Source organism: Oryctolagus cuniculus, chromosome 14 (genome assembly GCF_964237555.1).
Source record: "Oryctolagus cuniculus chromosome 14, mOryCun1.1, whole genome shotgun sequence".
In the NCBI taxonomy this organism is placed as follows: Eukaryota; Metazoa; Chordata; class Mammalia; order Lagomorpha; family Leporidae; genus Oryctolagus; species Oryctolagus cuniculus.
This window is the reverse complement of record NC_091445.1, coordinates 81992681-82019522: the sequence shown is the minus strand read 5'-3', so window position 1 is coordinate 82019522 and position 26842 is coordinate 81992681. Positions and strand designations below refer to the sequence as shown.

Sequence of the window (26842 nt, the reverse complement as noted above, 5' to 3'; positions counted from 1 at the left end):
AATAAATAAATACTTTTTTTAAAAGGTAGGTACCTGATTTTCAGCATTATATGAACAAAACCCTATAAGCCACCCAAAACAGCACGTAATCGCCTGGACTGATTGTGCTCAAAAGACACCGAGTTGGTTCTAAAAGGCATGGACACGGACAAGGACAGCAAGGAACTATCAGGAGAAGCACCTGCTCTCTGAGTAGTTCTCTCGTAATCTGCACTGGGAATCACACGTTTGGAGATTACCTAAGAGGCCATCTAGTCTGCATAAACACTCTTATCCCATTTTCAAAGATCTCTCTTGGGATCTTTGGTTAGCTTGTTTTATCTTATATCTTAGCACCTTCGGTCTAGGACTAATTCCTTTTATCTTATCAACAGAGATGATGAATCACTACTTTCCTGGAGATCCTTTTACATACTTAGAAATCATTAAGTAACTAGTCTTTTCTCATTAACAAGATAACCACAACTGTTTTATCCTCCCCCCAAATGTCCTATGTATTAATCCTTAGACTGTGTCTTACTGAGACATCTCTTATCACTTTAGACCTACTTCCACAGTTTGGTATTCTAAGCTTCCAGATACCCAGGTGTATTAGCTTTTTGTCACTAGAACTAAAATACTTGAGAGGAGCTATTAGGAAGGAAACTTATTTGGCTTACAGTTTTTGGAGATTCAGAGGCCAAGATCATCAGTGGCTCCTCTGGTTTAGGCATCTAGTGAGGCTGGAGAGTGGCAAAAGAAAAAATCACACGGAGAGCCGGAAACAGAGCGAGAATGCTTCACACAAATGTTCCCCCTCTTGAGAACTAACTTCTGAGGGCTCACCCCCAGTGACCATAATTGGATCAAGTCCGCCATTAACCATTCACATAAGAACTTGGGGATCAAGCTCCCAACACATTGGCCTTTGGGAAACACTAAAAGATGCTTATGGTTATTATCTGAACCATAACACCAGCATTTAAATGATTCCATGGTTCATTTAACAATAACAATTTAATTTTTAAGGAATAATGCTATACTTTGAAATCAATTATTTAAAATAATGTTCTAGGTATTGAGGAAACTAATCTCATATAGTTTTAGTGGAACAAATAGACAATAAACCAGCAAAGAAGAGAGAACCTAGATTGAAGTAAGAACTTTGAAAAAAAAATAAAAGTAATAGTCACGGAGAAGGTAGCACTTGATCTGAAGCTTTCTGGCAGCCATCACACCATCCCACCCTCGTGCAAAGACATGAAAAGAATGTTCCAAGCAATTTTTCGTTAAAGAAGACCTAACAAGTTATTAGGCTATATACTTAGATGCATCTCTTTTGAATTATATAACCTTGCACTGCTCCCTACACAGTCTTTTTTTTTTTTTTGAAGAAAATCTTTTATTTATCATGACATGAAACTGACACGACATCCTATTAGAATCTAACCAGGATAAATAATTCTGTTATAAAATTTGTACTTCTCAGCCGGCGCCGTGGCTCAATAGGCTAATCCTCCACCTTGCGGCGCCGGCACACCGGGTTCTAGTCCCGGTTGGGGCGCCGGATTCTGTCCCTGTTGCCCCTCTTCCAGGCCAGCTCTCTGCTATGGCCAGGGAGTGCAGTGGAGGATGGCCCAGGTGCTTGGGCCCTGCACCCCATGGGAGACCAGGAAAAAAAGCACCTGGCTCCTGGCTCCTGCCATCGGATCAGCGCGGTGCGCCGGCTGCAGCGGCGGCCATTGGAGGGTGATCCAACGGCAAAAGGAAGACCTTTCTCTCTCTGTCTCTCTCTCTCACTGTCCACTCTGCCTGTCCAAAAAAAAAAAAAAAAAAAAATTTGTACTTCTCAGATCCATTTCAAGGAAAATATTATATATCACAGCTCTTTTTAATCTTATGGATGGATTTCAGTAAACCCTTTTTATGCTAAATAAAGAGGCAACTATAAAATCTGTAATAACAACAATCTGCAGGTTTAGGACCTTTTGGTTAAACATTAAGAACCACATTGCTGGGGCCGGCACTGTGGTGTAGAAGGATAAAGCTCCACCTGCAGTGCTGGTATCTCATAAGGGCGGCAGTTAGAGTCCTGGCTGCTCCACTTCTGATGCAGTTCCCTGTTGATGTGCCTGGGAGGGCAGTGGAGGATGGGCCAAGTGCTTGGGCCCCTGCACCCATGTGGGAGACCTGGAAGAAGCTCCTGGTTCCCTGGCTTTGGCCTGGCTCAGCTCCAGCTCCAGCCACTGCAGCCATTTGAGGAGTTAGCCAGCGGATGGAAGATCGATCTCTCTCTTGCGCCTTCTCTCGCTGTATCTCTGCCTTTCAAATACACGAATAACAAAAAAGAACCACATCCCTATTTTAGCTACAATTTAAAGTGCACCTTTTTCATTGATAATGCAACTGCTTGCTCTGGGTGCAAAGATGGTCTGCAATTTTTTTCTTAAAGTAATAGATTAAGGAACTTAATTGATCAACACTCAGATAAATTTCCTTACCTAATTGTGTTACCTTTTGGAGCAAAAACATTCTTTTGGTTTTTTGTATATAGAGAGGCAAATCTGCAGCACAGCTGATGGAATCTTCTAATTCAAATTAAACAGAGGGAGTGAATTATTATCAGGAATGTTTGAAAAAGTTACAGCTTTTAAAACAAGGCTTCTGAAATTTTCTCAAAACTAGCTATTTTCATATATACTTTAAAAAAAAGATTTATTTACTTTATTTGAAAAGCAGAGTTACAGAGAGGCAGGGGTGGGGAGGGGTCTTCCATCTGCTGGTTCACTCCTCAGATGGCTGCAACAGCCAGGGCTGTGCTGATCCAAAGGCAGGAGCCAGGAGCTTCTTCCAGGTCCTCCACTTGGGTGCAGGGGCCCAAGGACTTGGGCCATCCTCCACTGCTTTCCAGGCCACAGCAGAGAGTTGGATTGGAAGTGGAGCAGCCGGGACTGGAACCAACACCCATATGGGATGACAGCACTGCAGGTGGCAGCTTTATCCACTACGCCACAGTGCCAGCCCCTTCATATATACTTGATAACATATGTAACCTGTATTTTTAGCAATTTCTTCCATCAACTATACTTTGCCCTCAATAAGGGTTAGAATTTCGTTTCACTTTCTGCATATAAAGCACCTTTAGATAAGTTTCATTCTCACTGAACAGTTGTTTTCACTCATGTGCCTGTGCAATTTGAGCTTACACATATATACACTTGCATACAATGTACACACACATAAGTTAACTTTTCACCATTAGAATACAACTCGACACTAAAAGGTGAACTCCGAGAGACAGCTGGATCTTTCTTTGGAAATCTCACCTGGGTGGACACGGGTAGGTGTGATTTGCCAAGGGATGTGCTGAGGCTGCAGTAGGCCTGCTGGTCATCTGTGAGTCTAGGGCTGCCAGGCCTCACCACCACACGTGCACGTTGGCTTCCTTGGCAGCACTGGCCTCCAGAGGAGCTTGTCAGAAATAAGATTTTGGGGCTGGTGCTGTGGCATAGGAGGTAAAGCCACTGCTTGCAGTGCTGCCATCCCATATGGGTGCCGGTTTAGGTCCCAGCTGCTCCACTTCCAATCCAGCTCTCTGCTATGGCCTGGGAGAGCACTGGAAGATGGCCCAAGTCCTTGGGCCCCTGCACCCACATGGGACACCTGGAAGAAGCTCCTGGCTCCTGGTTCCTGGCTTTGGATTGGCCCAGTTCCGGCCATAGCGCCCATTTGGGGAGTTAACCAGCAGATGGAAGATCTTTCTCTTTCTCTTTCTGCCTCTCTCTAACTCTGCCTTTCAAATAAAAAAAATAAATAAACATTTAAAAAACAAAAAGAAACAATGCTGTCTGCAGTCTTTCGGTAACTCTCTCTGCTTTGGTCCAATCTTGGTATCAAGGTGACCATTAACTCCAGAATATCACCCTCTGATATTCTGATATCAAATAACCGTTTCTGTGGCTCCATACTCCCTGAAGAACACACAGACCCCGTCACCCAGCCTCCCCTACTTCCTGAGCCCTGGAACCGTATCTGCCGAAAACCCTACTCCCGTGCGCAGCTGTGAACGCAGCCCTCCACGTGCGGCCCTGCGGCTGTTTGCACGCGTGTTCTTCCCGTGCAGAGCTGTCTCCGGCACGGCACAGCCTGGATGCCATTCACCCCGTTCCCAGCTGCCTCCAGGTGGGCGTCCTCTTCAGCCTGGGTCCTCAAAAGACTGACTTCCTGCTGGCACTCCTCCTCTTCCTAGCAAGTCTGCCAATACTCGTTAGCATTTTCTTTGATGTAAGGAAGTAAAAGGTCCTTCGATTCCTGACAAGTTCACAGTGACTCTGGCGGGCACCGAAAGCAGGACCATTTCGCTACCTATTCGGGTATCAGCCTACAGGTACCAGGGCTGAGAGGGGTGTTGGCTACGCCCCCAGGACCGCCCTGGCCTTCGCACCAGTCCAGCAACAATCTTGGAGCCAGGGGCAGCGCACAGCCTAAGGGGAGGGAGGGAGGTCACATCTGAGAACCTGAAGCGGGGGAAGGTGGCCGCCCAGAAGCCCTGACCTCCAATCTCCCGGTTCTTGTTTTGAAGACATTCTCTCTTTCAGAAACTTTTCATTATCTCCTTAACTGGCCATAAGTGGAAGACGCATGCCTTCTAGTTTGAACAAGTATTTCCTGATAGCATTAGATCATATTTAATTTTGGAAGTGTGTATGCCAAATAACACTTAGTAATGGTTAAAAATAAATAACAGTAATTGAAAAACATTCTTTTGTCTAGCTGGACAGGCCTGCATGAGTTTTCCAGAAACTAATTTGGTGATACTCTGCAAGTACAGCAGGTTGAAAGGAAATGGGCAGAGTTACGACTGATTCAGAGGGGAGGTGAACGGGAATGACCCACTGAGGGACTGGCCTACTAGCAGAGAAAGGCAAAACAAGGAAGTCAGAGGTTGACAGGTCACATGTGCTGGATGAAGTAGCCTTCAACTGGCGAGGTTGCAAAAAACCTCCCCAGCACTGGCTCTTTGAGACATGCTGCCACCACCTGGGCAACAGGCAGTTTGGAAGCATGGAGGGATTTTAGTTGTTATTATTGCATAACCATTATACAGTCAAAAAACATACTTTCATTTTACAAAATTAGCATTTTTGACCAAGTATGTGAACATTAAAGAAGAGGAAGGATTTTGTCTGTATGTGTTTGGAATAGTCTAACTTTTTAGGTCTCTAGTTCCTGCTCTGTGGCTTTGGTCTCAGGATTTTAGCATGACGCTCAGTACCTGGCACACAGTAAAGACTCATTAAGTAGCTTTAAAAAAATGCGGGTGGATAGTGAACATGTTTGTATCCTATGCTGGCGTGCCTGAGTTCCACACTCATCGCTGGGTCCTGATTCCAGCTTCCTGTTAATGTAGTCCCTGGGAGGCAGTGGTGGTGGTTCAAGTAAGTGGGTTCCTGCTAACCATATGGGAGACTTGGACTGTGGCCCAGGCTCCTGGCTTTGTACTACCGTCCCCACTATTGTGGGCATCTAGGGAGTGAACCACTGGATGGGAGCTCTGTCTCTCAAATAAATGAACATTTAAAAAATTCTTGACTATCCTCTTTGAAATAGTAATAAAATTAATTCTTTAAAGTCATATAAGTATACCTGAAGTTGGTTTACTCACAAAATGCCCACAATAACTAGGGCTGAGCAGGGCTGAAGCTAGGAACCAGGATTTAATGTTTCTCCTACATGGGTGGTAGAGACTCAAGTACTTCAGCTATCACCTGCTGGCTCCCAGGATACACATTAGCAGGAAGCTAATTCCAAAGTAGAGGTGGGACTGAAACCCATGCACTGCAATACAGGATGCAGGTGTCTTAAGTGCAGCTTAACTCTTGTGCCAAACACTTGCTCCTCACACTTGCCCCTAAATTGGTATTCTGAAAGATAGTTAAGACAGAATAGAAACCTGATTAAGGATCTGTTCAAGGAAGACCTAAAGAAAACTGGCAATGCTGTTTCTTCTAAATATCTTACTATGCTGCTGTTGATGAAGCAAAAGGCAAAAAAATAGCCGAGTCTGTTCAATTTGTAGGTGTGTGGTTTTTTTTTTTTTTTTTTTTTTTTTTTTTTTTTTAATTACAGGCAGAGTGGACAGTTAGAGAAAGAGAGAGAGAGAAAGGTCTTCCTTTTGCTGTTGGTTCACCCTCCAATGGCCGCCGCGCTGATCTGATGGCAGGAGCCAGGTACTTCTCCTGGTCTCCCATGCGGGTGCAGGGCCCAAGGACTTGGGCCATTCTCCACTGCACTCCCTGGCCACAGCAGAGAGCTGGCCTGGAAGAGGAGCAACCGGGACAGAATCCGGCGCCCCGACCGGGACTAGAACCCGGTGTGCCGGCGCCGCAAGGTGGAGGATTAGCCTAGTGAGCCGCGGCGCCGGCCTTAATTTGTAGGTTTTTAAAAGCTGAAAAGCCACTAGAGATCACCCAGTGTGCAGAAGAGGAAACAGGTTCCGAGTGATGCATCAGCAAATTCAGGCTAGTGGTGAGACAGGATCCGTGACCTTCAGCCCCCAAGTTCAGACTCACTGCAGAAAGTAACCCTTGGTAATCGTTCCTGGGCTTGTAGCCTGCTCCGTAACTAGAAGCTAGATCAGTGAAATTCGATTGTTGAAGACACGGGCTAGATTGCAGGCAAGACCTGCCTACAGAGGTTTCCGACTTGTGTGCCTTTTCTTCCTGCCTGGGACTCCTATGCTTTTAACCTGAGATGTACCAGAACAATTCCTGGGAGGAAGTGATTGGAAAAACCGTCTACCCAGGATTCAAACTGGCCTCTGGAAGAAACGGTGTTAAAATAATAAATTCAAAGCCGTTCTTTGATTCACTGCTTGGGTGTTTAAAAAAAATCCAGATAATTCTAGCGAGTAAAGTTTTCAGTGCACACAATCCTGCGACTGAGTCTGCTCTTTCTGGCTACCACAGGTACAGGCGAGGTCTAGGCAGGCAGACTTTGAAACCATCATCCAGGTTTTCAAACAAGAATGAGTAAGACAACTGCTGGTAATACAACATGCAAACATTAACATATGCCCAAGGAACAGTATTTTAGATCGTTACATTATCTGCCAAAAGCCTGTTCCCTGGTAAATAATAGTTACTGTTGTTATACCTAAACTAGTTATACATGTCACAGCTTGCTCCTCAAAGAACATGCTATGGTCTTTCAAGAATAAAAACCTGCTTTGTTTGGCACACAACAGCGAAGAGGTCTTGCAACATTTGCCAGAGGTAATCAAACAGAGCAGCTCCGTGCAAGCAACAGCAAAATCTGGTCACCAACCAAAGCAGAGCTAAGCTTTCAGTTCCTGAAGATCAGAAGACAATATTAACTCACCCTTTCTGCTTGTTGACTTTTGCATCGCTGTATTTGTGTATTGAAAGAACAAGTACCTCTGTGGGAACTCTATGCCCTGGCAGTTTAATTATTTATCAAGTTTACTTTGGACAAGTATCGATCATTCTTTTGTGAAATGAGTGAAGTTCTTAAATTAAAAACAAACAAACAACAGAACGCCGTTCTCACGCGGCATGGCTGCATCGCCCCTTCATGACGAGGTTCAGGAGACCCCTCACGGCTCCGCGGCTGCTTTGTCTGTCTGCTCTACGTGAGGACTTCGCGATCGTCCGGGCCGGTTCTCCACCAGCTCGCCAGCATCCGTCAGGGCACCATCGCCTGGACCCGGCGGCTGGTGAGGGCCGGGGACCATTGCCTCCCCCCCGCCGCTCGGGGTCTGGGGTCTGGGCCTCCCGCGGCCGGAGACCTCACGCCCCCGGGACCCTCCGGCTCTCCGGCTGCAGCAGCAGCGGGTGCTGCTCCCCCGGCCGGCCTCGCGGAAGACCCCATAGTTTCGGACCCGCTCCTGCAGGCCTGAGGCCGCACAGCGCCTGGTCGCACACCCCTTCGCGCCCGGCCGGCGGCCAGCGCGTCGGGCTGCGGTCCCCGCGGGGAGTCCCCGCGCCGCGCGGCCTCACCTGCCGCTCCCCGGAAATCTCGGCGCCGCCGGGCCCTCCCTCCCCTCCGCGTCCTCGAAGTCCAGGTCCCGGGGCCCAGCGAGCCCCCGCGCAGCCGGAACTGGCCGCCGGCCCTCCCCACGCCCAGGTCCCGGCGGGGCCCGTCTGTGGGCGGGACGCGAGGGCCGCGGCTTCCGCCTTCCTGCTTCCGGCCGGGCGGCGCGCGGGGAGCGGGAGTCCGGGCCCCCGGCGCGCGCGGGAGTGGAGCCTGGTGGCGGCCGCTGCCGTGCGGAGCGGAGCGGAGCGGAGCTGGCGTCGCAAGGTGCGGCGGGGTCGACCGCGGGCCCCCGGGCTTGCGGGGCTGTGCGCGCCCCGCCCGGGCCGCGGCGGGTCGAGGAAGCCTGCGTTTTGCAGGCCCGGGGGCAGCGGTGAACGTGGCCCCGAGCGCCCTGGGCCCCGATGGGGTAAGGAAGGAGGAAAGGACAAAGGAGCGAGTGCGGGCGGCGGCCCAGGGCCCCGCACCCCCTTACCTCGTGGGGTGCCTGGCAGGGCTGGTGGCGAGAGGAAGCCCCGCCGACCAGTTTGCGGGGGACGGAGACGAGACAGGCGCCCAGGTCCCAGAGGAGACAGGGGAGATGCGTGTGCGCCTTTTGGACAGTAACTCGTTTCCTTGTGTTCCCAGCTGAAACTTCTGCCCTAAGACGGGTCCTTGACTCCTGCTTCACCCCCCTCTTTATTGCAGAGTTCTTTTGCTTATCTCTGAAACTTGAAGTAGTTAACTCGTCGGCCTGGAGAAAGATCCATCCCAGAAGAGCCTGGTTCGACCGTGTGGCGTAGGAAGTCTGGGCGAAGGTATTTAATGAAGTGGGAGGACACCTGGGTGTGCTCTGGTTGAAAATCGATTTTCGTTGAAAATTAGAAGAAACCATGGAAAGACATGAAAGTGGCAGTTGCCTTGAGGGGATGGGATTGCTGATGAATTTAAGTTTCTTTGGTCTGTCTCTTCCTATAAAGGACCTGAATTGTACACCAGATAACCCTTGCTTGTGCCAGGTGCTTGAGTTGGTAATGATGTACCCAAATCCAGTGAACAATACCGTGTAACTTCTCACTACCAACTTTTTTTTTTTTTTTTTACTGTTAGTGAACGTCATCGATAATTTTATTCTTGAAATAAGTAACTTAAAATACTTGATTTCCAGTAATAGGAATTTCTTAGAGGACATTGGCAGTTGTAGTAAACTCAAATAAAGGCAAGGTATTAAATGCTTATAATTGAGAAGCAATTTTACCTGTCAGTTTTAGGTTGCATATATAGAATTCAGTTTCCATTTAACACTTTATTGCAAGTAGCCTGAAAGTTGCAACTTAAGTGCTTTTTCTTTTCTCAGTTTTCAGCTCATCACCGGCATAGATTTCCCACGTCTCAGAAGCAAGCATACAGTAGAACTAGAGGAGGTGACAAAAACCAAAAACCGAGGGTCATCTGAAATTGTAACTGGCTCACTGATGATCGTTGGGCAAAGTTAAGAGATCACCATTCAAGCATAAGGTAAATGATGATTTTTTGTAATCCAAGCTGAAATCGTAAGTGGCTGTCTGTACACCCATTTCCTACCCAGCTACTCTAATTCTCCATCTTGAATAGGAGTTGACACAAATGTGGGAGGTAGAAAAGCCTTTGGGGCAAAATGGGAAATGGAACTCAAGTCCACACCAGCCTCACTTGCTGGACCCATCTTCCTTACCAACTCAGAAGGGATCAAAATGCAGGGCACCTGCCATCATTGCTCTTCTCGTGGATTAAATTATGTTTATTTCAATGGAGATCTTCAAAGCTCAAAGGGCATAAAATAGCATAAAATAGCACATAACTTTTTGCTTATGCCTTTTGGTATATGAATGTCGATGTTATGGTGGCTCTCTTAGCCTCTCTTCCACTCCTGAAAATGGCTATCCATTGCCTGCTTTTCTGTGAGAGCATTTCACACGATTGATGATTGGTACTTTTGTTAATTAGTACTCAGTAGTACTAAGGATATGTTAATGAATGACAAACAGGATTCAGTTGTTTCCTGGAATGAGCTTGTAAAACTCAAGAAGTTATAAAAGTCTGTAGGAAGCATGTGAGAATGCATACTCTGTATGACAGACTCCAAGTGGCTTTTACTTTTTATCTTCCATAACTTTGTATCTTTTAAGTGTCCCTAATCTGGTTGTCTAGTTGAATTATTTTCCTGGAGCTATTAGTTCTGGTTAAAATAGTACTACTTAGTACTTTAAAAATGAACTAAGGAATCATAATGAAATTCTGAGTTACCTGGTTGTCAGTTTGGTATAACTTTTTTAAAATTTGATTAACCACATAGTCTTTGCCCTGTTGTTGTTTCTCCCCCCTGACCAGTTTTCCTGACTGCTGCCGAGATGTTTGACATAAAGGCCTGGGCTGAGTATGTTGTAGAGTGGGCTGCAAAGGACCCGTATGGCTTCCTTACAACAGTTATCTTGGCCCTCACCCCGCTGTTCCTAGCAAGCGCGGTCCTCTCCTGGAAGCTGGCCAAGATGATTGAAGCCAGGGAGAAGGAGCAAAAGAAGAAACAAAAACGTCAAGAAAATATCGCAAAAGCTAAGCGGCTGAAAAAGGACTGAAGGTATCAACAGGTTCTGCAACCAGAGGAGAAATCATTGGAAAATGAAGCAGCTTCGGCGGGACCACCGAGGTGTCATTGGATCTGACAGTATTTAATAAATCAAATCTGAACATACAGAATAATGTCTGACCTCAATACTGTATTAACTTTTAAGACTTGGGTGTAGAAGTTTGTTGGTATCTACTGACAGTTACTTTAACTTAGCATCTGTATACAAATGGAGTATCTCTGATCTACAAATCTGAAACTCTAAAATATGAAATTTTGTGAGCACAGATATGATGCCGCAAGTGGAAAATTCCACACCTGACTTTCTGTGACGGGTCACAGCCAAAACACAGGCACACTACAAATACTGTATAAATTGACCTTCTGGCTAGGAGGAGAGAGTGTGTGTGTGTAATGATCAATTTCATGTTTAGACCTGGATCTTATATCCAAGATATCTTACGTATATGCAGACATTTCCAAAATTCAGGAGATTCTTAAACACTTAACGGTCCCAAGCATTTCAAATAAGGGATACTCAACCTGTAGCACAAATTTGTAACTGACCTAGTCTTATGCCATTTTATGGCTTAGGTACCGAAATGAAAACATCCTGTGGAGAGAAATGACTAAATTGCGAGCTCTCCTCAAGTGCTAGTTTATAACGGGGTCCTATTCTGGACCAACATTATTAAGAATGAAAAAAATGTCTTCAGAGCTGAAAAATGTGCTTTGGCTTAAAAGAGATACAGTAATTAATCATATCTTTTGTCATTATTGCTTATTTCTTAGAGTAGGGTCATTTCTGGCTTTCTCAAAGCAAAAGAGTATTTCATTTTCTGCATTTTTCTGATTTTAGCCTTTGAGACAACTGTTAATTAACACATTCTGCATTTTATAAAGAATTCTCAGTATCTTGACTGTAAAATACCACCCACTAGATATAACAATTTTTGTACTTATGAACACTGCCATTTTCTTAGAGATGAATTGTTGAGTAACACTATGATTTAAAGCTTAAAGTAAAATGCAATCGCCATAGCACCTTGAAACCATTTATGAGGGGTCTTTTGAAAGTTCACAGAAAAATGAAAAATCTATGCATGGATTTAAAAATATTTTTGCACCAAAAATAAACTTATCTTTTAATTCCAATTTTTTCATGAACTTTTTGAAGTAGCCTTGTATGCTTGTGCTAACTAGAGCTGTGAAATGGTTGAAGTGTCTTATCAGATATTTGGCTGATTGTATAGATCCTACTTTTATTCAATTCTTTAACTCAAGTAACAGTGATAAACTGTACCTTTTGATCAAACAGGTTTGAGATGAAAATTAAAATTTCGTATTTCTTTTGGAAAACTCTTAAAGAGTTAACAGTTAAGTCATACTTCCTAAGTGGCAAAAAAGGCTTGAAATTTGGAAAAATTTTGTTGAGTACAATAGTAATTGCTGTGGAGGGGATAAACTGTCAAAATAAGAATGTGCTCTATATAACTAGAAGTACAGAGCTAAAGGATCTTTCAGTTCAGTAGGGTATCGACGTTACCGTGAAACATGGCTTTTATAAATGTCTTGTCTGGTAACTGTTCACTGTCAGTATGGAGTAGCTTATTAATGTTTCCTGTACTTCTGATAGTGAATTTAAGTTACAAAAAGTGGTCCACTGTCTCTAATTTAAAAATGAACTCGATATTGAAATAAATATGATTCTTTTTTATAAAGAGGTCTTCTTGGTTTATTGGGGGGAAGACAATTACATATGGTAAGCCAAGTAGAGACTTTTCAAAGGTTTACATGTTTCAGTTATGCCTAAACATCCTTGTGAAAGACTGGTTTTTGAAATTTGAGAAGCTGAGAACTCATGAGAATGTTTATGGACCAGTTGGAACATTTCATGCTATTAGGCTAGTTTATCAGTTCCTTCTGGGTGCCGGTGTAATTAACACATTGTGACTCCAGGCACTAAAATAATTCACTGGACAGTTACGAGTTGTTAATTCAGGTGATGGTGTAGGAGATGCTTTCTATATGATTGAACTTAAAATTTGCTTATATAGAACTGCTGGCCTACACGAGTCTGCAAAGCCAAATTTTAAAGCAGTGGTGAAGATACGTCTGAAGTACTCTCATGTTTTGGGTTTCTGTGGTCAAACAGTTCACATTGGTCACATTTTAGTGTAAAAGAATCGAAGCAAAAGATACAGTCAGTATAATGCTTAGTTATCAAAACAGTAGTTTTTTTGTTTTTTTTTGGTTCTGGTATAACAATTTAAGTGTACTTATTTAACTAAAAGCGTTTGTTTTTTTTTTTTTTGAGGGGGGTTGTTAAAGTCTTAACATGTCAATTTTCTGTGTTTGATATATGTTATTTTTTCTTTTTGAAGTTTATTTATTTAAAAGGCAGAGAACTTGCATCCATTGGTTCACTCCCCAAAAGGTAAGAGCTAGTGCTGGGCCAGGCTAATGCCAGGAGCTAGGAATTCCATCTGGGTCTCCCATGTTCCCAGTGTTTGAGCTGTCATCTGCTGCTGCCCAGGCGCATTAGCTGGGAGCTGGAGAAGAACTGGAATTGTCTGGGACTTGAACTGCACTGCAGTGTGGCAAATGGGCATCTTGAGCAGTGGCTTCGTCTGCTGCACAATGCCTGCCCAGCTACCATTTCTTAGCCTTCACTAATATTTGTGTTGTCTTTTAAACAGATCTATCTGTTGGTTCATTCCCCAAGTGCCAGTGATGGCTCAGGCTTGGCCAGGTGGGAGAAAGGAGCCTGGAACCCAATCTGTTCTCCCATGTGGGTGGCCACGATTCAAGTACTTGAACCATTATCTACTGCCTTCTCAGGTACACATTAACAGGAAGCTAGATTCGAAGTAAAGTAGCCTGGACTCCAACCAGGCACGCTGATACTGGATATGGGCATCCCAAATGGCGGTTTAACTTGTGACATTACATCACAGTGCCCACAGAGCCCTTTTTACACATGTAAGATCAACCAAGTTTACAACAGGTGTCTGCATGAGTGTCGACAGGGTGTGGTATAAAATAGAAACTGTAGAGGGTTTGTGATTCTTTGAAAAAATCCATCTTCTGTCACTATAACAAACAGTACTTTTGTTAATTTTTTTTTTATTACCCAGAAGATTTTATTTTAGAAGACAGCTACATATTTAATTAACATGTCAATTACCTTTTTATGTCTGGTTTTCGGGGGGGAAAAGATTATACCAAAAACAAAGGGTTGTGTGTCAGAATTTGAGACACAGTGTGTGCGTGACGCAGTTTAGCATGATACTACCACTGTTCCACTGCACCAGAGCATTTTCAACTTCTGGTTCTTACAGTAAACAAGCAAAATAAGCATAGGAAGCTGGAAACCCAGAGTTGAGATAAACAGTTAACACCCCGCTTTACTCATTTCTTCCTTCATTACACACGAAGTAAAAGCAGTGACAAGGGGCACTTAGCTCTGACCTGATTCCAAGAGGAAATGTGATCTTATTTAGGGATGTTTGCTTTTGTATTTGGATATGGTTAGTTACAGGATCATGCTTATTTACCTCGTATCGGGAATAAGGACATGTTGGGCATTTCTCAATAAAAGGGATTTCATGGGCAAATATAAAAAAGTTGGGAAATAAAACTTGGACAAGTTTCTTTCCTGCATGATTTCTTGGAGTCTTTTAACTTAATTTGACTATCATAGATGCTCCATTTTTCCTCAAAGAACAAACCAAAGTTGAGAAAGCCTGATCCAAATAAATTCAAGATACATTTTGACAGTGTGGTTTATGAGACAGCACAAAGAAAACCCAAAAACCCAAAAAACCCAGAATATAATGGTACTCATTCAAGGCAATTAAAAAATAAATGGCAGCCAGAAATCTGTTAATAGGTGATTGGCTAGATAGATTACATGATTAAACCCAAAGCCAACATTTTCTGTAGGTGAGCAGTTTATATAATGTTAAGCCCCTTACTATAAAAAGCAAAAATATGCTGTATGCAAGTATAGCAGAGGCATAGAAAGGAAGAATTTCTCTCCTAAGAAAGCACTTATGATATGTATGCTATTTTTTAATTATGTTAAATATTTTTACTTTTTTGGATGGATTTGAAGTCTTGAGATAAAGGCAGATATTTTCATAGTAAAAAACTTGTAAATGTCTAATATTTATGATATGAAATATAGTAGACATGCTAATATTTACTATTTTCATTCTGCTTTGCTTGTGTCTGGCCTAAAAATCAAGGCATTTAAAAAAGCTGTTAAGAAAAGTGAATCTTAGTTAGGCAAAGATTACATTTCAGTTTTTATGTAGAACATTAGACTGTTCTAAGACCATCTAACAGTGCAGCCAGTCACCCTACAGGTCATCTGGAGGAAAGGGGTGAGGACGGACTGTAGAGGCGGCACTGCTCCTCCTGAAATCGCCTGCGAAGCGCGTGCTCTGCCACTGGGCTCCACGTTACATAAGGCGTTTTCCTGCAAGAATTGGGTTGTGGCTATGATTTTCTTTTGCTGCTTATGTAAAATAGGTATTTTAAAGTGAGAACCATAAAAATCAAGATCAGTATAAATTCTGCCATGTTAAGATATTTATAAACAGGCTATAGGCAAACATTTACAAAAGACACATATATATGTGTGTATATATATATGTATGTAGTACAGTTAATAAGCCAAAAGGAATTTAGCACTAGAAATACTCCAATGTGTTAGAATATTTACAGCTTTCTCTGCAGTCCAGGATTTGAGGACATCTTAATCTCAATGCACAATCCAATTATACTACAAATTGTATGTCCTTTTGTATTACCTAGTGACTAGAACTTTTTTCCCTCTACAGTAAAATGCACTATCATTTTGTAATGATATAACAAGACAAAATGTCTAACCTGCTGTTAATGGGACTGCTAGAACACTGGTATTACCACCTAGGGGCTTTTTTGTCACTCAATAACTATGTTATGGTGATTCTGTCATTTGATTACTTAAGTACAAATGCTTTATTAAAGTAGTTGTATTTTGCCTGTAGTATATTTCCCAGGTAATTAAAAGTTTGCTGCTGTTAAGTAAAAAATTTAACCTATGTGTTTTTAGGAATTCATGATTAACAACCAAGGATTTCTCTGTATTATTTACAGCACAAAAATTTGTCATCCATTCAGTAAATACTGTGTACCTATTCTATGCCCAAGCACCAAGAGAAAAACTCTATTAGAATAACAACAAAAACTTAGTTGTGTACTCCAGAAAATGTATGGCCTTTTATAAATATTTTTGCATATAAGTGTTTTAATGTGTTCATTATTATCTTTACTTTTCTTCAAAGTATAAGACATTGGAATTACTTTCTGCTTTCTGAGAGTTCTGCTCTATGCTGTATCTCTGCTTTTCTTCAAAGTAATTTTCAGTCTCATAGAACTCATTTACTGTACCATTTCTCTCCTTACTGTCCTTTCAGACTTGTGATGCACTGGCTACTGCAGTCCTAATTCCAATCTTCAAACACCAACCGCAGTTCCATTATAAACTAGCTTTTGTCTCATCCTCTCACCAAGATCTTTAAGGTTTTTTATCAACTAAATTTGCTTTGACTTCACCTTTTATCCAAGTTCACATTTTTGATTAGTTCTTTGGAATCTCACAGGGCACCTTTCCAGAAAACAATGCTTCCTTTTTCTCCCTGGTATAGTTTGTCATTTGGGAGAGTGCAATATTTACCTCTACTATTTCCAACAGGACACGTCTACAGGTGGCTCCTAAACGCTCATAGGACCTCAAGTGTGTTGAGCACTCACAGGTACATGACACTTGTCCAGGCAGTATTCCACGGAGGGAAAGAAAAATTATAAGCAAATTCATAAACAGAATGATTACCAAATCAAATGAAGAATTTAAGTCTTAAAAAAAGTTAGCCTTCGAATGTTTATAATTTCATGTTTCTTATACCTACTAAAAATGAACTCTTAAAGGAATAGGGAACTATTATTGTACATTCAGAAAGTACAAAGCAATTAACTTTTTTCACTTTTATTTGTTAAAGCAGTCACGTCTGTAGAGATGAAATGGCTTTACCATATGCATTCACTGATCATGGCTCTTGCCATCATGTGGCATCCAGGCTCCTGGCTGAAAGGTTTTACCAGTGCTGCTGGGAGCCACTGAAGGTTCTTGCTTCCCGAAGTATGGAGCAGAGGCATGCCCTTTAATTTGAGTTTGAACTGGTGGAGCCAAGAGTTCCTCACTGGTCTCTTTACTAGGGAGTCTTTCTTTTTCATAAAAATCTTTGCTTTTTATTTTCATTTCTTCTTTATATCTTTCATTTTTTAGTATTTCCTGCATGATATATAAATGGAAGACGTTATTAAATTTCTAGCAAAAAAACCCCAAACTACAGTTTTATGAAAATAAAAGTCAACAAAACAAAAAATATGTATTATGTACTGTACATACTTGCCTTGGATATAAATGGTATGTAGATAGATAGGATAAGTTTGAAGAACAGTGTTCCCTCATTTTATGCTATAGTAGACATAAAAGACCACAAAGTAGAAATATTTACTACCCAAAGAGTGAAGCAGACTATTCAGACATGAACTATTTACACAAGGCCCTGAGTCATTGTATTAAAGATTTCCTAAGCCTAATAACTATTCTCTTTCTCAAAACTCATCATCTTCTGGCGAGGAAGAGATGGTGGGATGGCTGCATCTGCCATTTATTTCTCTGTAGGCATTAGAATGTGAATGCTCAGGCTACTCTCTCCAGCACCAGAACCAAGCCCCCTCTGTTTCCTTTTGTCCTGTACAGAGTGGCATGACAAGGGAGGAAGAGGACACCAATGGATGAGAGCGCAGCGTGCCTGAGCCGCCAGCTCCAGAGAGGCACTTCACCCTGGAAATGCTTCACCATGCCAGTGCAAGCAACAATGGAATGCACTTCCTTCCCTCAGAGTCGATCCTCCAGCTACAAGAATCTACTCCCAAAATTACAATGCATCTCCTACTGTATTTCACTGAATACAAGACCATCACATTTAAGGAGCCTCATGGTACGTGCCACAAAAAAGAAAGGCAACTAAAATTCATACATATTCTGATTTCAGTGCTGTTAAAATCTGAAGGATGTGCACCTTAAGAGCAGATAAATACACTAATTGCATCTTTTTATTGTTTCCTCCTTCCTCTTTTCTCCAGCCTTAATGGTTATCCATGTTTTCTGATTTTTCTTTAAGAATATATGAATGGGCCTCACGAAATTCATGGGAAAAATGGAATTAAAAGAGAAGACAAGGGGCCGGCGCTGTGGTGCAGCAGGTTAAATCCCTGGCCTGAAGCTCCTGCATCCCATATGGGTGCCAGTTCTAGTCCCGGCTGCTCCTCTTCCGATCCAGCTCTCTGCTGTGGCCTGGGAAAGCAGTAGAAGATGGTTCAAGTCCTTGGGCTCCTTCACCCACGTGGGAGACCCGGAAGAAGCTCCTGGCTCCTGGCTTTGGATCGGCACGGCTCTGGCTGTTGCGGCCATCTGGAAAGTGAACCAGTGGATGGAAGACCTCTCTCTCTCTGTCTCTACCTCTCTCTGTAACTCTGTCTTTCAAATAAAAAAATAAATCTTAAAAAAAATTTTTTTTCAGTGAGCTTTTTGAAGTCCCTTCATATGTCATTTGTAATATGAAAAAAATTAGAATGTTAATATAACTGATGGATATCTGACAACATTGACAAAAAAAAGTTCTTTGAAGCTGTTTTTAAACTTCAACACTTTAGAAAATGACACATAAAAGGCAACAGTTGGGCATCAAAAGGTGCGATGTAATCTTTATGTTTCTAAAGTAAATTTCAAGTAATACAATCCTTTCAAAAGATAAGCACCAATATTCAGAAAAACATTCCAGGGGCCAGCATTGTGGTGCAGTGGGTTAAGCCGCTGCTTGCGACACCACATCCCATACTGGAGTGCTGTTTCGTCCCAGCTGCTCCACTTCCACTCCAGGTTCTGGCTGGTGTGCTGGGAAAGCAGGAGAGGATGGCCCACGTACCTGGGTCCATGCCACCTACGTGGGAGCTCTGGATGCAGTTCCTGGCTTTGGCCTGGCTTAGGCATGGCTGTTGAATTCATTTGGGAAGTGAACCAGTGGATAAATGATTGTGTGTGTGTATTTCTCCCTTTTTGTCGTTTTGTCTTTGGAATAAAAAAAATTTTTTAAATGGTTTTTATTTAAAAGAGAAAAAAAATTTGATTGTGGTGTTACAGACTTTTAGATGTGAATACGGGCCTATCTAATGAAATTTGCCCCTCAAAGCAAACATGTGAGGGGAAAACAGTATTTATAAATATAATTTTCACAAGACAGAGCAAACAGTATTTATGAATATTGTAATTTTCAGAAGACTCTATGCGGGTGGTGTAATGACCACAGTAACTACGGGTTTGGGGGCAGTTGCTGCAAGTGTGGATGAAAATAGAGATTAGACTTTGCCCTTTTTATTCCCTATAGAATTCTTTTTTTTTTTTTTTTTTTTTTTGACAGGCAGAGTGGACAATGAGAGAGACAGAGAGAAAGGTCTTCCTTTGCTGTTGGTTCACCCTCCAATGGCCGCCGCGGCCGGTGCACTGCGCTGATCCGAAGGCAGAAGCCAGGTGCTTATCCTGGTCTCCCCTGCATCCGGCGCCCCGACCGGGACTAGAACCCGGTGTGCCGGTACCACAAGGCGGAAGATTAACCTAGTGAGCCGCGGCGCCAGCCTCCCTATAGAATTCTTACATGAGGTGATAGATGATTAGGCCTTTAATTTCAATATGACACTGGAAATGATGGAGGCAGGCAAAAATGCTTTTTCATATCTCCATACTCTTCTGTTCCAATGTCTTCTGGAGGCTAGTTCTTTGCACAAGAATGACAAGCCCTGGTTGAACTTGTGGCCAGTAGGAACTGAACTCAGCTGAAAGAATCTACTTGGAAGAGATGGGCACTCTGCCCAGTGGTTAGATGCCTACATCCCATGTCCGAGTGCCTACGTTTGAGTCCTGGCTCTGCTCCCAATTTTAGCTTCCTGCTAATATAGACCCTGGGAAGCAGCAGGGATGTCTCAAGTAGTTGGGTTCCTGCCACCCACGTGGGAGACTGGGATTGAATTCTGGGTTACTAGCGTCAGACCCGGTCAGGGGCCAATGCAGGCACAGATTCATTCCCTGATTCTCTTTGCCTCTCAAGTAAACAGATACATATTTTTAAAGGGAAGCTGTTGAGGGACTTACTGGCTTTGGTATGACAGAAACAGTCACATCACCTGAAGCTGTGCCATGCCTACTTTATTTATTTTCCCTCTGCTGAAGCAGCCTTGCAGCTGGGGAATGCATGTACCTTATGAATATAAGGAAAAGGAGGGCAGAAAATTTTCTTCTACCTTTAACAGAATTTCTCATCACTCACCATTACTTGTGTAAGTCAGTCTCTGTCTTGTAACAGCTACTTAGGCAGATGCAAAGCCAATCGCGGGACAGCTGCCACCTGAGATGCCAGCATCACATACACATGTCCGTTAGAGTCCTGGCCGTATCACTTCCAATCCACTTCCCTGCTAATGGCCTGGGAAAAGCAGTGGAAGATGGCCCAAGTGCTGTCACCCACGTGGCAGACTCAGAAGAAGCTCCTGGCTCTTGGCGTTGGCCTGGCCCAGCCCAAGCTGTTGCAGCCATTTTGGGAGGGAACCAGTGGATGCAAGATATTCTCTCTCTCTCGCTCTTTCTGACTTTCAAATGAGTACATCAACCTTTAAAAAAAGTTATTTTTTTAAAGAAAAGTCAATGTGAGTATGTAACTATATTTACATATAAAAATGAGTTGAAAAATATGGAAACTACAGTTTTTTCTAGAGGAAAATTTCTCTTTTTTAAAATCAAATTGTTATAAAGCAGAGATTCCTGATAACAACTCCAGAAAATTAAACAGAACACAAATCATTTATGAAAGGAAGTCTAGTTTTGTAAATATTTAGAACTGACAAAATGAAAGTAGTCAGGTGGAGATAATAATTATAGACTTAGATAAACAGAAATCATCTCTTAAGAAAGTCTGCAAGGCAAGTATTTTTTCCTTATAATTCCTTGGAACAGCATCACCTGAAGTTTCAATATGCTTATCAATGAACAGTTTTGTTGTTTATGTAGTGATATAAGAGAACAAAAGGGTCTTTCTTCATATCAATGTTTGTATTTTAAAAACAATTATTCATCATTTTACCTATAGATTTTCTTCCATCAAAAGCTATATTATGGGCTGCTGTATAGAGCTGGGGAACCTAAGATGAGGAAGGTGGCCTCACTAAGCTCGAGAGATAGAGATGATTGTTTAGGGAGGCCGAGGAAGCTGGAATGTGCTGGAGAGTTCTAGACTCCACATAGGGGCCCATTTGAGTTTTTGAAAGGCAGAGTTAGAGAGAGAGAGATAGAGAGAGAAATCTGCATCAGCCTGGGTTGGGCCAAAGCCAAGAACCAGGAGCTTCATCCAGGACTCCCACATGGGTACAGGGGCCCAAGGACTTGGGTCACCTTCCACTACTTTCCCATGCTCATGGGCAGGAAGCTGGATCAGAAGTGGAGCACATGGGACTTGAACTGGTGCCCATATGGGATGCCAGCACTACAGACAGCAGCTTAAGCCACTATGCCACAGCACCAGCCATATATATATATATATATAGTTAAATGTGTATGTGTGTGTTTTAAAGATGTATTCATTTATTTGATAAGCAGAGTTACAGATATATATAGAGAGAGGCAGAGAGAAATCTTCTATCTGCTGGCTCACTCCCCAGATGGCTGCAAGGGTCGGGACTAGGAGCGTCCTCTGGGTCTCCCTTGTCAGTGGCAGGGGCCCAAGCACTTGGGCCATCTTCAGCTGCTTTGCCAGGCAAACTGGCAGGGAGCTGTACTAGAAGTGGAGCAGCTGGCACTTGAATTGGTGCCTACACGGGATGCCAGCACTGCAGGTAGAGGTTTAACAGGTTGTGCCATAGTACCAGTCGCCTCAGCTGGATATTAAGCAGTACATATGAAGATGAGAATCCATAAGGCTAGGGAGGACAACTTCTGGGTAAAGAATACTGGGGATCTGTAAGCTAAATAAATGCTGGAGTGTGCACTGGACTAGGAGACAGTGAGGTTCTAACCAGCAATTCCTCAAGTATTCATAAAAAAGGAACTCAGCAAGGACACTCCTTGGAAACAGGGCCAAACTGGTATGAGACACCATAGTTTACTCTAGACCCGTCCTGTCCAATACAGAAGCCACTAGACACATGAAACTTACTATTTTAAAACATCAAGTGGTAGTTCTAGAGGTGAAAAATAAAAAAATATGGAATGAAAACATTTAATAGAGTACTTTGCAGCGGATTAGACACTGCAAAAGAAAACAGCTGAGTCTGAAAAGTAGGCAGTGGAAAACATCAAACTGAAACAAGAAAGATTAAAAAAAAATTTAAAGATGAACAGAGCCTCAGTGAGCTGTGGGACAACATCAAGTGGTCTAACATACGTGTAATGGCAGTCACACAGAAGGAGACAGGAGAAAACGACCAAACACACTCTAAACAGATAAAAATATAAACCCACATATCCAAGAAGCTAAATAAACTCCAAGCCTATGACTAGCCACAGAAGGAAAGACACATTTATACAAGAGATAAATATAACTGAGTTTTCATGAGAAACAATACAAGATAATAAAATGGCTTTAAAAATGCTTAAATAAAACTGGTATCCTAGAATCCTACATCCAGTGAAAAATGCCTTCAAAAAAATCCTTCAAAAATACAAACATTTTCAGACAACAACTGAATGTGTCACAATCAAACCTCTATAATAAGAAACTTTAAAGGAAGTACTCCAGCCAAAGGAAAATGCTGAAAATGTAAACTTGGATCTTCACAATGGCATGAACAGTGCCAGAAACGATCAGAATGAAGGACTTTGTTACAGAGAAAAACACCAGATTTCTGGACACTCTGGAAGATGCTGGAAGCCCTACTGCTCTATGGCCATCCAACCTGAGCACACGAGCGGCAGCGTCACACTGAAGCTACGCCATGGAGTCTGAGGCTTATGATGAGCACGCTTCTACCAAGAGGTCTTCCCAAGTGTGCAGGCCTAGTTCAGAAGAAGAGCCTGAGGGGCAGAAGGACCAGTGTTACTGTAAGCAGTTCTCACATACATGGCACACTGCCTCATCACCTCCCTCCTTCCAGACAACAAGCAGGCGCTGCTCACCAAGCCTTCCATCTCTGCCAGCCTGTTCTGGCTTCCCTGACTTGGATTTTGGAGCAGGATGTCAACAATGGCCCTTCCTGTGTGTGTGAAGCTAAGCCTCATGGAGTTGACAACAAGAAAGTCAGGCATGAGGTCAAGTTCATTACTGCATTTAGCAGGAAGCTGGGACCAGGAGCCGGAACCAGGTGTCAAACTCAGGCACTCTGATATTGGATGTCAGGGTTCTAACCAGCATTTTATTTAAATATGTATATATTTTTCTATGTCATCATATAAATTATCATTGCTTGTGATGGTTAGATTGAAACGGAGAGGGAAAAAAAGTAAGGGAAAAGCTCTGAATGCCTTTAACAAACGCACCACTGTTTTTGAAAGCTAGCAAAGTTAATGGTTACGTATTGGGCATTATTCATTAATTCAGTGATGTGAACTCAAACCCCCCAAAAACTGTCCTTTAAAATGCCCTGGCTTTGCTAAGAGCCCCCTTGGTTGCTGCACTATTGTTGTACTCATTGGTGCAAACTGCTGTGTGTAGTAATGATAAAAGGCTTTTAAAGCTTATTCATTTTTTTAAAACAAAGCTTAATTATTCAATCTACTAACATCCTTAGAGCTTACTCACAGGCATTAGGGATGATATAAAATCAGTGATTATTCCACTCCTATCCTACAGTCCCTTATGAAAATTCTAGTCAGTGTAGTTCTCCACACTGATGAGAAATTCAGCTGCAGTGTACAGTTATAGCAGTAGGAGATATTAGATAACAGAAATTCCCCCTATAAAACAGATATTCACACTACAAAAAGGGGGTGAAGCACATGACAGAACTGGACTAGAGGTCTTGGCCTTGATGTGTTGGGAGAGATGAAGGAAACTAAGGCAATGGAAATGTGAGCCCTAGAATTGAACAAATGTTTTAGAGAGGCGAGCGAGCCCACAGGTGCTGTCTGATGAAGAAACCACGGCTAGAAGCAAGTTCAGATTACTTGAGGAGAACTGGGGAACAGGAAGGGCTGAGAAATAGCTGAGTGAGTCCAAGGGGTCGCCCAGGTGGTTTTCCATCTCAAGTATCAAAGCCATCCTGGTCGCTGGGGTCACACTCCAACCAGCAGTGCAGTGTGGGAGTGAACAATTCTGTCTATATTTTGAATATTTAGATACAGATCTCAGTACATATAAACATTTTAGGAATATTACCTGCTGTTATATGAATATCTAGAAAACAAGGGAAGTTAAGTACAAATTACAAATTATCTATTTTTACTAATTTAAGATAAGTAAAATGTCACTAGTACTTTAAATTTTGTGTGCTTATTTTGTTTGATGTGCACATAAATAAAAAAGAATAACCATTTTTATGATATCTCCTAGAATCTTTAAAGGTTCAACCTAGGTAACTGAGAATTATTCTTTTTTTTTTTTTTTTTGACAGACAGAGTGGATAGTGAGAGAGAGACACACAGAGACAAAGGTCTTCCTTTTCTATTGGTTCACCCTCCAATGGCCACTGCGGCCGGCGCACCGTGCTGATCCGAAGGCAGGAGCCAGGTGCTTCCTCCTGGTCTCCCATGTGGGTGCAGGGCCCAAGCACCTGGGCCATCCTCCACTGCACTCCCGGGCCACAGCAGAGAGCTGGACTGGAAGAGGGGCAACTCGGACAGAATCTGGCGCCCTGACTGGGACTGGAATCTGGTGTGCCAGCGCTGCAGGCAGAGGATTAGCCTATTGAGCCGTGGCACCGGCCTGAGAATTATTCTATTAAGAAGTGTTAGGCCGGCGCCGTGGCTCAATAGGCTAATCCTCCACCTTGCGGCGCCGGCACACCGGGTTCTAGTCCCGGTCGGGGCGCCGGATTCTGTCCCGGTTGCCCCTCTTCCAGGCCAGCTCTCTGCTATGGCCAGGGAGTGCAGTGGAGGATGGCCCAGGTGCTTGGGCCCTGCACCCCATGGGAGACCAGGAAAAGCACCTGGATCCTGGCTCCTGCCATCGGATCAGCGTGGTGCGCCGGCTGCAGCGGCGGCCATTGGAGGGTGAACCAACGGCAAAGGAAGACCTTTCTCTCTCTGTCTCTCTCTCACTGTCCGCTCTGCCTGTCAAAAAAAAAAAAAAAAAAAAAAAAAAAAAAAAAAAAAAAGAAGTGTTAAAGTGTGGCTGGCGCTGTGGCGCAGGTTAAAGCTTTGGCCTGAGGCGCCAGCATCCCATATGGGCGCTGGTTTGAGTCCTGGCTGCTCCTCTTCCGATCCAGCTCTCTGCTATGGCCTGGGAAAGTAGTAGAAGATGGCTCAAGTCTTTGGGCCCCAGTTTTTGGACCCACATGGGAGACCCGGAAGAAGCTCCTGGCTCCTGGCTTCGGATCAGCTCAGCTCTGGCCATTGCGGTCATTTGGGGAGTGAACCAGCAGAATGGAAGATCTCTCTCTCTGGCTCTACCTCTCTCTATAACTCTTTCAAATAAAAAATAATTCTTAAAAAAAAAAAAGAAGTGTTAAAGTAATACTTTACAAATGATGCTGACACTCTGAGATTCATGTTAAATACAAAATTCTACATTAAACATTTTTGAATAATTATTCAAAACAATAACTCATGATTTCAAAAATTATTTAAATAAAAATTTTTTGTATTCATAGGCATGAAAATAGAAGTGAGCTAATTAATGATCAGCCTTGCATTAGGGACTTATAAAGTTAAAAAGTTTAAAGGTATAAAAGTTATAAAGTTAAAAGTGCTATGAATCCAGCTAGGAAAAAAGCAGGTGGAATATCTACATATCATATACTATTTCTTCTTTGATCCTCTGGCTCCATGCTCCTCTGGAGTTTAGTATTTATAAATGGTCTCCATTTAGCTTTAAGTACTTGTGAATTCCAAGTATATCACATATAACTATGTTCCAACTTAAGTTCAAAACACATGCCAAGACATAATCTAAATACAGTTTAAAATAAATTCAACAGTGCTTCATTGTTAAAAAGTTTACTATATTTAAGAGCAAAGACTCACAGGTCAGTTTTAAGCCCATGTTACTGGGTTCTCTTTCAGTCTTCTATGGGAATAAACTGTGACTTATTATAAAGTTCACTGTACAAAGCTTACACATAAAATGTGAGAACTTGGTTTTGTAAAAAAGCTATAATGTAAAATTATGTTACTGGCATATTTGTAGCAAAAGTTTAATGTAAATACATTTTTAGTATTTACAGAACTACATATATACTTTTCAAAGTGCACCTAAAATAGATACAATGTTTTAGAGAAACAGATCAACTTTCTAAAATATTTAAATTACTAAATAATGTCCTCCCAAATCCATCATTTTTCACCTCTTAACAGATGTTAATAAGATATATTTGACCTTGACAATTCTACTACTTTCTGTATTTAAAACTATACATACTAATGAATAATTTTTAATTTACTGAATATTAAAAATTTTAAAATATATGTATATTGCCTTTGATTCAGATAAAAATATTTTTTGAACACAAAGGGCTTAGTAAACGGACTGTAAGAAAATTTGGTGTGAATTATGTTACCATAGACATCTGATTACTGTAAAATGGTCCCATCTAGAAAGTGGCCTCCCAGAATCCACTGCAGAACCCGCAACCCTCAACACGGTCACAATGGAATTCGGTTTTCCAAAATGTCCTAAACTGAATATTCTTTTTACAGCATCAATTCTGTAACATGCTGAGAAACAATCCAGGCCTAGCAAATGCTATTGCGACGTCTAAGTGTGGAAATACTGCCAAACTGTTTAATTAAACTACATTTTCTAGTTCTACATGTTGAATTGCCAGGATAAAACAGTAAGTTATCAGAACACCCTTTTTCAGTCTATGAAAGAAAGATGAGGAAAGGGGCAGGAGGTTCACAGGTCACCAAAAGATATTCTGTGTTCAGACCCCAGGCAACACCTGCTAGATTAGTAATCAAAACTGAATTTCTTC

General features: G+C 42.5%; 2 protein-coding genes across 5 annotated transcripts in view; one reads left to right on the top strand and one right to left on the bottom strand.

Annotated features, from left to right (window-relative positions):
- The window catches only part of NDUFAF2 (NADH:ubiquinone oxidoreductase complex assembly factor 2), a 271984-nt gene that overhangs the window by 64122 nt on the left and 181020 nt on the right, over nucleotides 1-26842 (bottom strand). For 2 of the 3 annotated variants that reach the window (XM_002714055.4, XM_051853758.2), the window contains one exon: nucleotides 16634-16955. The exons of the other annotated variant lie outside the window; for it this stretch is intronic. In XM_002714055.4, the coding sequence (XP_002714101.1) occupies nucleotides 16704-16955 (252 nt within the window). In that variant the 3' untranslated portion in view covers nucleotides 16634-16703. Of the gene's footprint in view, nucleotides 1-16633; nucleotides 16956-26842 lie in introns of those variants that run through there. 3 annotated transcript variants of the gene reach the window in all.
- On the top strand, nucleotides 8162-12336 carry SMIM15 (small integral membrane protein 15). Of its 2 annotated transcripts, none has more exons than XM_070056740.1 (4): nucleotides 8162-8298; nucleotides 8719-8828; nucleotides 9375-9528; nucleotides 10381-12336. In XM_070056740.1, the coding sequence occupies exon 4, from the start codon at nucleotides 10401-10403 to the stop codon at nucleotides 10623-10625; it is 225 nt and encodes a 74-aa protein (XP_069912841.1). In that variant the 5' UTR covers nucleotides 8162-8298; nucleotides 8719-8828; nucleotides 9375-9528; nucleotides 10381-10400; the 3' UTR covers nucleotides 10626-12336. The 2 variants fall into 2 exon arrangements, with proteins under 2 accessions (XP_069912841.1, XP_017200226.1); XM_017344737.3 differs by having other exon boundaries at nucleotides 9368-9528.